The sequence below is a fragment of the Pelecanus crispus genome, chromosome 3 (assembly GCF_030463565.1).
Source record: "Pelecanus crispus isolate bPelCri1 chromosome 3, bPelCri1.pri, whole genome shotgun sequence".
In the NCBI taxonomy this organism is placed as follows: Eukaryota; Metazoa; Chordata; class Aves; order Pelecaniformes; family Pelecanidae; genus Pelecanus; species Pelecanus crispus.
Genome location: NC_134645.1, coordinates 37,997,036 through 38,008,400, shown reverse-complemented (window position 1 = coordinate 38,008,400; position 11,365 = coordinate 37,997,036). Strand labels below are relative to the sequence as shown.

The following is an 11,365-nucleotide window of genomic DNA, read 5'->3' as shown; positions in this document are numbered from 1 at the left end:
GAAAAAAATAAATAATTGGTACAAATATTCTTATAAGGTGTTTTTATCTGAGCTCATTTTGCTGATAACTTCCAAGGCCACTAATTACAGAAGTTCATGGTTCTGCTGTCACTTCCCTCCAGACGATTCTGGTAGGATCTTTAATCCTTAACTCTTCCAAGTTTCATTTTAGCCCAATTACAAGAATGGTCTTCACACACTTCTGATGGAAAGGTGGTTTTTGGGGGTTTTGGTTTTTTTTTTTTTTTTTTGCCTGTACTGGATCACTTCCAGCATCTTCTAGAGACTAGATGTCATCTCTGTTAAGGAGATGATTACATTCTTTGTCTTTGTGCTGTTGTTTTAAGAGAGGTGGAGGGAGAAAAAAAAAAAATCTGATTTAACTGTGAAATAATTACAGGAGTGACTGTATCATTGTAGTATCGCAGTACTTTTTCAGTTCTGTCTTGCCTTAATGCATACATGTTAGGCAGCTTGTAAAAGCAGTGGTTACAGTATACATTTTAGAGCTTCCATTTTAGCAAGGTTTTGATCTGCTGATTTTAAAATTACCTGATTCAAGGGTTGAAGAAAGCAGATGATTGCACTGTGGTTCACATCATCTGATGGGAACACTGAATCAGGAACACCGCCTTGGTAATCGGATTGCACTGGAAATATATTTTGCTGTGACAATAAATCACACTGTTGAGTAGCCATCTTGGTGGTTTTAGGAGAGTGTATGCTCGAGCAATGTGGGAGCTGTCTCTCTCACCAGGCAAATACAGGGAGACATTCTTGCCCATGGAACAGAGATTGATGGAGTATATGCCTTCAGCACACGTTAGTTATTACTCCTAGGCATGAAATGTTATTCTTGTGCCATTTTCAGTCCTCCTCATTACATCAAATTCAAACGTTGTTTATTTATTAAAACGTACTCCAAAGGTGAGTTGACACTGCTGTTTTATTACCATTTCTCCTCCCTTAGGTTCAGATCTATGTGCTGGATGTCTAACACCATTTATGTAAATTTAGATTTGGTTCTCTAAGTAAATAGGATCTCAAAGAATTGTACCTTGCGGAATTAAAGAATTAAGGAAGAATTGGAGTTAGGTTGAGTGGACCTTTAATTACAGAATATGAATACTGATTTTAGAGCTTTCACAGGTAGCAGCACTGATTTTTTCTTGTGAATTTTGCACAGTAGAAGAGTATTGCTAACTTTATAAAATATTTTGTAAGACTGATTTCAGATCTTCCAGATTTCAGGGTGGTTTGGGGTTTTTTTATGGGTTGCATTTGGTTTTGTTGGGGCTTTTTTGCCACATTCCTAACATCTTAACCGGAATCTGAGAGATGGTGGATCTTATTTTCTACCGTCTTTCTTCCTTGTATAACTATGCAAAATGAGGGTAGACCGTGGCACTTTTGTATAGGAGTACCGGACCACACAAGTTCAAAACCAGTGGGACTCATTGGCAGAGAGGTGCCTTCTCTGCCAAAGCCAAATACGTGAAGCCAAATGACCTGAAGTTTCTACTTAGGGTCGAATGTTCTGATGCTAAAGAACACCCCTTCAGGAGAATGGAAATCACTTCTCAGTTTCAGGTTAGTGAAGTTCCTGTGTACGTGGTTTGTTTTAGTGTTTTTTGGGGTTGTTCCAGAGGGGTGTTTTTTAAAGTTGGTTTTGACCAGCGGGTGGAATTTCACTTCCTCTGCTGCATAAAGGATGATGTTCTCAATTTACTCTACCTGTGAGTTTCAGGAGATCAGGCAGCAGCCTTCTTTTCTTTCCCCGAACTGCCAGCCAGCACACTCCCCAGCAGTTCCTGTCCGGCTGCGTCACGTTACTTTTACAGGGGCCGTGCAGCCCAGGATGTTCCAGCTGTGTATGCTGCCAACTAGATCCACTGATAATAAATTTTCTAGATTGTGCAAGTCTTAGTGGTTTGCAAAGTGGAGGCTTTTGGGAGCAGTAACTTGTGTTGGCTTTTAGGAGCCTGTGTTAGAAAAATGCGGCAGAGTCTACTCTTTCTCTTCCAAACTTGTATCATTTTGAATTTTTAAGGACCTTTCTGAGAAAGGCTGCTACACTGGAAAATGGAAACATGTTTTCAGATTCCCCTGTTCATGGTGGGAAAAAGTTTGAGTGTTTAAGCAAAGTGATACATGAGTCAAGGAGAGTTCTGCTTGGAGAACAGAGTGAAATATAGTAGAAACTTGTGGGCTTGATTCTGAAGAGCAGCTCTATATTAATCTACAGTGGAACTTTTCTAGCAACAATGGGACAGGTATCTGTGCGAAACCTAGTATATATAAATATATATACACATATATATGCCTGGTTCTGTAATATTAATTGGGTGCTGTTTTATTGTGCAGCCAAGAATAGAACAATGATAACCAAAGAAGTTATTCATAAAGGAAAAGAGAAATGCACATCTCTTAAGCAGTACAAAATATAGGCCTCAAACATTGACTTCATTATTATTAAGTGTTTTATTGGCTGATGTTAAACAGATGCTGTTCTGCCTATTTGTACATAAGTTGGACATAGTTTTACTTCGGGAAAAGTCAGTTTTATTTTGGAGAAGTCGGACATAGTTTTATTTCAGAAAAGTTGTTTTCTTGCTGATGGTTGATGATGGAAAACTGTTCGCTATTGAACTTAGTCCTCTTTGATAAAACCTGTACATACACAAAACATATTTTATGAGAAAAATCTTATTTTCAATATTTAACTGTTATTTTATTAGAAGATGGTTGTAAATATTTTTGGTGCTTTAGTGTAAAAAGCAGACTGTAACTTTAGGCGGCAGAGGAAGTAACAAAATAAAAAAATATACATTTGTGATCTATGCTGGTTTCAGGTTCCTGCTGTTAGCATTTGACTTGCACACAGCTTTAATTTCAGGTTACTGCCTACCTGGATGTGTGTATTAGGATGGCTTAGTGGCATGAACTAGTATTTGTTTATCCCCCCTTTCCCCCCCTAAAATATTTGGTACTGATCAGACCCTGTGTTATAATATTAACTGCTATTTCATGTGTAAAAAGGAAGGGGTTTATACGACATTTCCAGTCATTTTTATACTTTGGTAAAATATAGTTGGCTGGGTTTTGCTAACAGGCTGTATACCTTTTTCTTTTAAGTATTTTTAAGAGGGAAGTTTGAAAACTAAGCTCGTGTGTAATTGTTTTTCAAAGCATTCCTGAATCGTTCGAGACAGAAAGAAAATATTTTATGTATTCACCTCTCTACAGTTGAGTGGACATGAGTATTCTTGGTAAGAACGAGTTGTGGTAAAAAGCGTTCTCAGAAATGGGGGGGAAGCTGAAGAAGCCTCCTTTTGCCTCTCCCCTTCAGCAAAAAAAAAATATTATCACCTGCTCTGCCTCTCGGGGTTGGAGAAATGGGCAATTCCCGCTTTCTTGCCTCCGGCAGTGGAGAAGGGGAAAACTTTTTTTTTTTTTTTTTTTCTCTCCTGGAAAACGGGACGGGAGAGCCCTGTGTGAGGGGGAACGAGGGCGACCGTTGGCGGGAAAACAGTTCTGGGGAGGGAGAGCCGTTACAGCGCGGAGCCGTTACAGCGCGGCTCCTTCGCTGAGGCAACGCTCGGGGGAGGCGGGGACGGGGGTGGGGAGACGAGTCTCCCCACCCCCGAACGCGGCCCTGCCCGACGGTGCCGCAGTGCCTCCGCCTCAGCCGGGGGTGCTTGCTCCGCCATGGCGGCGAGGGCGCTCTTCGGTCGCCTGGGCCTTCGAGGGGGCAGAGTGGCGGATGAGCTCGGGCTTCTCCTTCCGGGCCGCGCGGAAGGGGCGGAGACAAGATGGCGTGTCGACGGCTTGGGGCGGAGATAAGATGGCGGCGGGGTGCTTGTGGCGGCGGCTCTGTCAGGTGGGGTGGTGTGGCGGGAGAGGGGACGGGGGAGCCCCGTTCTCTTCTTCTTCCTTTCCTTCGGCATCCTCGCTCCTGAGAGGAGAGGGGAGAAGGTAGCTGGGGCAGCGTCCCCCCGTGCAGGCTCAGCCGCGTGGCTGAGGGCCGGTGCTCGGCACTGTGCAAACCCCGTCCCCCGTATAAGCAGTATTAGAACCGGCCTGCCCTCCCCGGTGGGCTCCCGCGGGCTGGGGAGATCCCAAGTGGCTTCCTTTTGGCTGCGGGAGGGTTGGGGTTTTACAGCGTGGGGCTGTGTCTCTGTCCACCGTCGTCGGCATAGCGGGTTCTCGGAGCTCTTTCCTGCAGCCCTGTTTTCGTGGCGGTTACTCTGGGTGTAAGGAGTGATGAAGAGTAGATGACTTGGATTTGGTGGTCGTGTGCCAAGCCAGTTTCTGGTCTTAAAGTTTCAAATCTTGAAGTTATAACGTAAAAAAAAAAACAGGAAAACTTTTTTACAGTACTTAATGTCTTCTGCTGGTTTTGACTTCTAAAGAGTGATTGGTTTCTCTCGAGTTGAGAAAATTTGATGTTGGGGGTTTTCTATTCATTTTCTGAAGTCCTAAACTCTTCTTTTCTGTATGCGCTGTGTTCTGGACTTGCTCACATTCTAGGCATCTGTCTTCTCCTGAGTGCTTCAGGATCTCTCGGCCAAACAAAAAATGAAGGCTATTTTGCATTAGGAGAGAAGTAATTTTGTTTTGTGAAAGGTCTTGGTTCACACAGAAAATTGAATTCTGTTATGTTGCAGTCTCGGTGTCTTTTCCACCTTCTAGGATGGCCACTAGCAAGAGCACATCAAGTATGTTTAAATCAGAGAATGAAGCAAGCTGTTAAAATATACTTTACTGGCTGCTGAATGCCACCTTTGCTACCTGGCATACTCGATGTATTGTTTTGCAAAATTTGCACAGAGCATCTTTGATTTTATTTTACAAAGACTTTTGACTCAGTGCATACCTGCATAATTAGTAACAAAAGGAGACGGCATGTGGTGGGAATAAGATGCACTATCATAGAATATCCTAAGGCTGCAGAGCTTAGTATGTGAGATAGAACTCTGCTGTTTTGTCATGTTTTGTTTTATTCGTCTTTATTACGCGAAGACTGAAATTTTTGTATCCAAAACCACATAACACAATGTGCTAAAAAACCCCCGAAGATATGTATATCTTTGCATGCAAATAATAAATCCATGTTACAAGGTCAAGCAGTTAGACGTAAAAGAATACATAGCAGTGACTGCAAACTCACAAAAAACCAAAACCAGATAGAACTTTTAGTTACAATTCCAGTCAATAGTTTTACATTTGTCATCTGGGGTCAGGTTCTGCCCCGTATACTTGCACACACAGTTTAAGCCCTGCACTGAATACAGTCTTTTTTGCTCATGGGCCTATCTGCTCCCTGAAGTGATGTCAGACAATGATGTTAGTGTACTTCATATTGGTGTTGAATGAAAGGGAGGCAGTATTCTGACTTTAGAGACAGAAAAGTGACGTGCAAAGATCAAGATAATTTTATCAGATGTATGTCTTTAATTTTAGGTATTAAGGCTCAAGTAGTTCCCAGCATGAACTTTGAAACATTCTGAATGGTCATCAACTACAGTGGCAAATATTCAGTGCTCCTACAGTTGCTTATTGTATCATGCACCTAAGAATGTAGCACTAGTGCTTGGCTCTGAACATCTGGATTTGACAGGCTTGCCTAAGGAGAGACATTCGGCTGTGCTCTCCAAACAAGTCAGCTTTGTAAACAGAAAACTCTTGTGCCTCTTCCTGCAGTCATCTTCCTCATTCAGTGCAGAATTTGTAGGATAAATAGCAAATGAGGCGGAATTACTTCAGAAAACAGCTTGATTTGCTGCTGATATATAACTAATATATAATGCATAATGGAGAAGGTTAGGAACCTAATAGCATCGTGTAGTTAATATAGCATATCCACGAGCAACTACATTAAGATTACCTGGAAAAGTGTCAGTTCTGGCTGTTTTCTGATGTTTTGATTATAGTCACCTACATAACAGACGTGTGGGGTATCTGTCTTCTCTCTTAAAGCCAAGACTCCAGCACCTGTTAAATAAGAGTATCAAGGGGCTGGATAAGTAGCTAATTTTGCTTAAGTGTTCTGCTGCAGCCCTGAGTTTCTCTTAAGCAAGTGAGAGTTCTGTTTCCTTCCCCCTCCCCCCTGCCCCAAGCAGTCTATAACTTTGCCAAATTGAGAATTAGTGGAAGGAAGCTAGAAGCCACATAATGTTCAGACGGGAGTGATTATTCTGGTATGAAAGACAGTAATGTAACATCTTGATTAACAGTTGTATTCCCTTTTTAACACAGAAAAAATCATGTTATCTTTTAAATATGGTTGATTTACTTGTTAGAAGCATTTCTATTTAAATGTTACCTTGAAAAGAACAAGTGTTCAAAATCACAAGGAACTTTTTGCTGAAAAAAAGGGAAATTTCAAGTTAAATTCAGAGGTTGAATTTTTGCATTTACAGGATACTGCTTTCAATTGCTTTTACAACAGCAAGTCTTAGTTAAGCTTGTCTCTTGACAAAACTAATAGATATTGTACTATGAAAGTAAAACTGAAGAGAAAATGTCATATACAGAAATAGTATCTGATGGCACACAAAATACATTTTTTGCTTAAGAAAAAAAAACCCACAAACCTGCTTTGTGATTGCTATTCAGGTGCCTGGTCAATAACAGGTGCATACTGTTATATTGTTCCCTTAATGTGTTCCTTTTTCTAGGTGCTGTTATATACTAAAATAGATTTCCATGCTCCTGTTTTCCTGTGTTTTCTGATAGAGCAAACTTTCTGGTTTGGTGAATCAGTGCCTAGGAATGTGTTATGCTCTGATGTGCAAAAAAGTAACCTTTAATAAACCTGTATTAACTGGCGAATTCCGGTTTGGGGGAAAAAACCCCAACCTGTAACCTACTTGTTTTATACAGGGATCAGCTTTTCCTGTCAATTATGCAAGCAGAATTATGCAAAAGCAGTGTTTTCTTCAGTAAGTATAAAAGGCCCTCCTTCTTTCCACTTCTCCTCCACAGTCCCTAAAAGATCAAATTTTAACAACTTTAAGCTTTCCCCATGATCACATTTCTAGACACTCTGACTTGATGGGAGTACGGCTGGCTGGATCCCACGATACACAGGAGCCTAAGACTAATCCTTTGGTAAGCGTTTCATAGAACGGTATTTTTTATATTGTCTTAGTAACAAAGAGGGTGTACAGAAAAACTTGAATTCCTTTATTGCAGCTTTTTAAAGTTCTCTCTTAATGATGTCAGATTTGCCATACAGAAAGAAACAATTTAGATTATTGTTATTTGAGGTCTTTTTTTTGGTGTTTTTTTTGTTTTGTTTTGTTAGCAAGATCTCTGTAGCTTACAGTTGCCTCTTAGTCACTTTCTTCCTTCTCTATGATATACCAGCTTTTTGGCCACATTCAGTTCACCACCTGCAGCAGCTTAGCCAGCCTAAGGCCTTTGTGTGGCTTGGAAGCTGGGAGCCCAGGGCTGATGAGGTGTGAAGTTCATGAAGGCATGTGGTGGATATCTTGCTTTTAGAATCTGAATGCCGTGATTTTGACTAGGACTTCAGAAACATGTGTTCAGTCTGTATAATACATGGAAGCGAGCCAAAATCTTATAGGCAGTATTAGATGTACAGTGCAGATGCAGCCTTCCTGCCATGTCCGGTACATGCTGGATTTACTGTGCTAAACTGCCTGGGAGTAAACCTGTGGGAAAATCAGTGCTTCCTGGACACATCAAGGCTTTTCAGATGATCAGTGAGCCCAGGCCATCAGAAACTGAAGCTCTAACTGAAAGCTGTAAATTTGTAACTGAAAGTCATAAGCTTGTATCTGGACAAACATAAACGATAATATGCCTGGGGAAGTCTGCTATGTTTAAAGTAGCCTTATAACTGACTTCGTAAAGTGAGAATTCTGGTTACTGTCCATACCCAAGCAAAGTCTGAGAATTTTGGGTGTTCTCACACCGCTATTTAAAATACAACTATTGCTGCTCCAGACTTGCTTTAACAATGAGTTTCATTCTTGCCTTTGCTAGTGTTGTCCCCCTTATATTTGTCTGGCATTCCCTTTCCTTTTCTGATCAAGAAATTTTATCTAAATGTTCAGAAGTTAGGTATCTCTTCACACTTTTGCCTTCCCTGATAAGACTGAGAACTGTCAGTCAAGGTAATACTGTCAGCCTCTTGCAGATAAACTAAAATAAGCAGCTAACAGTGTGGGTTTGGGGTTTTTTTTTTTTTTTCCCCCCTCTTTTACAAATGGGGTGCTGCTAAGAAAATACGCAGTGCATGTGTTAATTAAAGAGAACATGGAGTGGTAACTCTTGTCCTTTCTTTAAAAATGCAGGTATCTATTTCAGATGAGCCAGAAACACTGTACAAGAGATTGTCCCTTTTAGTTAAAGGCCATGATAAAGCTGTGTTGGACAGCTATGAATATTTTGCAGTACTTGCAGCTAAAGAACTTGGCATCTCTGTTGAAAAAGTGTAAGTAACTGATCTGTAGAGTGATGTGGTGTCAGATGTCATCTACTGTAATTCAGGTTCTGGGCTTGGAAGTTTTTTGGGTTTTTTTTTCAGAAGAAACAGGTGTAATCTGACATTTTTTCTCAGATTATAAATCTAATGCTTCTTAGATGGCAGCAGAGTGATGAGAAAGCAGCAGCAGTTCTACACTCAGCACTGCCATAGTAGAATTGCATTTTAACTACATGAAGGATATTGACAGTACTCTGAGAACAGTTGTCAGGGCTTTAGCTTCCCTGAACTAATGATGGTTAATACCTGAGTATTAACCATGCCCATGTGGGCTAATAGTAAACTGTACCAGTGTTTAATACTTCCTTGTAGATCTTCTAAATGTCAAATAAGAACAGGAATTTCAGCATAATCTTTCAGATAATTTGTATTAGCATCCTTTATATAAAATGAAGTTGACTTTTTGTGCTTTGTTCAGACATAAACCTCCAAAGAAGATAGAACGTTTGACACTTTTAAAATCTGTACACATTTACAAGAAGCACAGAGTTCAGTATGAAATGAGAACACATTACATGTGTTTGGAGGTAAGAAAGATGTTTTTAAAAAAAAAAAAAAGTATGTTCTAGGTGCACAATTCAAAGATGTTAATAGATGTTAGTTCAGGAGTGAACACAAACTTCCTATTTACTTGGGTTGGGGAGGAGAATGCAGGGAATAGCAGAAAACAGCTGACCTAGGTACATCAAATGTAACAGAAGTTATTCTGAATGTACAGCCTACGTAATTTTTGGATTAAAAGGCTGATTTTTGACCATCATCTTAACAACTGAAAGAATGATTAAAAAATAAGGTAGAATTGAGGGTTATCTTCATATGTTTTATGCTTTTGGTATCCAAGTATACGTGGGATAGGAGCTTTCTTGGGAAGGGAAGAAGATGCAGCTAAATCATTGTCATTACCAGTCACTAAGGGTTCTGTTCTTTCTTTGTCTGATGTTTTTGAATGCACGTACTTTTGCCCTATGCAATGCCATGGGCAAACTAAAACTGCGTGGGGGGAATACAAGAAAGGAAGCGTATAAAAACCACTAGCTCTGTGGCTGATGAGACAGACTTCTGTATGGTTTAGAATGCAGCTGTGGTTGACTTTCTTAGAAGAAAGGTTTACTGCCAGCATTTTGTGGCTCCTGGGTGGCTTACTGTATATTTGCACAGCGCTTAGCAAAATGGGACTTTGCTTTAAGTCCCCAGACATTAGTGCAGTACAAATGGCTGCCCACGGACTGTAAGGGCTATTTTTGCCATCCAGGAGAAACTAGAAAATCAGTAATTCAGTGGAATTCTGGAGTTGCAGGATTTATAACAAGCTTGAACTTTGAGAGCATAAAAAAGTCGATAATTCTTGCATAATCTGTAATTAATTTCATCTGATACCTGCAGTGTTAAAATCCACCGCTGCCATCATAATTGATGCATGTGATCACAGGCAGTATGCGCAGTTCTGTGGAGTGAAATAACTACTTTATACTTGTGTGAGTTGTGTACAGCTCAACTGCCTCTGTTCAGTACTATGGAAGCTGCCTTCCTGTAAGATGCTTGATCCCACAGGAAGAACTAGAGAAGCTAGGGAAAACTTTTTTTTTTATTTTGTTTGAAGTATTAGTAATAGCAGTTCCTTAAAAAAACATTACTTCTTTTTTAGTTAAAATACCTAACAAGCAGTACTGCTGCAGTTTACTTGGAGTACGTTCAACGTAACTTACCTGAAGGGGTTGCCATGGAAGTAAAAAAGGTAAGTTTCCAGCTCACATTGTTAACTGTTATGAGACTAAGTCCTGATGCAGGTACCAATAACTACTGAAGTCTTTAGAAAGTCAGAAGAGGAAATGGATGTAGTTTGGAAGAAACATTTTCCCAAGTATTAAATGGTAAAGAGGCTGTATTGCTTGAAAACGCCACTAGGTGGCATTTTTAATCTGACAGATACCTCAAACCAGACTAAATAAAGCAAAGCAGTTAGATGTTAACTAGTTGATATAATAAATGGTTGCTTGTCTTTTTCTTTCAGACTAAGATAGAGAAAATACCTGAACACATTCAGGAACCAGTTTGGGATACACTACCTCAAGTAGAAGAAACTGAAGTCAAATCATGAACTCACCAGGTACTTGGCACCATTAGTGCTGAAATTAGTTGCTCCTATCAACCTAATTTACTGAGACAGTCTTCTGTTAAATAAAAGTTTTCTTAAAAAGTAATTATATAAACTCTTGTTTCATCGAGTTATTCTTGATTGTAACTCCAGTGTGTGTAGACTGAACATCTGTAAAGTGAGGAAGTTTGACTGTACTCTGTGATCAAGAGCTATGGTCATCTATAATATGTTTGTAGAAAGATAAAATTTATTTTTATTATATATAAGTGTATATCTATATAAAAGTATATATAAAAATTCTCAGTCTCTTTTTGATGCTAAGTGGCTTCTGAATTCTGAAATAATTGCAAAACCTACTTCACGCTTATGTAATGTTTAATGTTATGGATGCCAGATTTTTACAGATTTTTTGCTATAGCTCCTTTGAAGTAACTGAATCCCAGGTGTTACATACAGCTTACGTATTAACTTGTAATAAGTCAAAAACCACAAGTGCAGAGGATGCTGAGGCTTACTGAGACTTTCTTAGGCTCCTGCAGTTTCACTAGCCTCATTTCCAGTCTTAGTAACTGGTAACTGCACTAATAGAATGCCACAGTGAGCACAGTACTAGTTTGAGACTTCCACAGGCTTATGTCTCTAACTTAAATGAAGTGCTTGTAGAACCATGTTGCAAAGCAAACGAATACTAGAAAGTGTCATTGTGGATAGGACAAACAGTGCATGCGGTGTTTTAGGTCACTACAGGGAAA

At 39.9% G+C, this 11,365-nt stretch overlaps 1 protein-coding gene across 2 annotated transcripts; it reads left to right on the top strand.

Annotated features, from left to right (window-relative positions):
• The first annotated feature begins 3,818 nt into the window (after nt 1–3,818).
• Nucleotides 3,819–10,859, top strand: MRPS10 (mitochondrial ribosomal protein S10). Of its 2 annotated transcripts, XM_075707786.1 has the most exons (7): nt 3,819–3,880; nt 6,886–6,944; nt 7,044–7,113; nt 8,325–8,464; nt 8,934–9,042; nt 10,161–10,250; nt 10,527–10,859. In XM_075707786.1, exons 1-7 carry the CDS (start codon nt 3,845–3,847, stop codon nt 10,611–10,613), a joined length of 591 nt encoding a protein of 196 aa, XP_075563901.1. In that variant the 5' UTR covers nt 3,819–3,844; the 3' UTR covers nt 10,614–10,859. The 2 variants fall into 2 exon arrangements, with proteins under 2 accessions (XP_075563901.1, XP_075563902.1); XM_075707787.1 differs by lacking the exon at nt 10,161–10,250.
• The last annotated feature ends 506 nt before the right edge of the window (nt 10,860–11,365 follow it).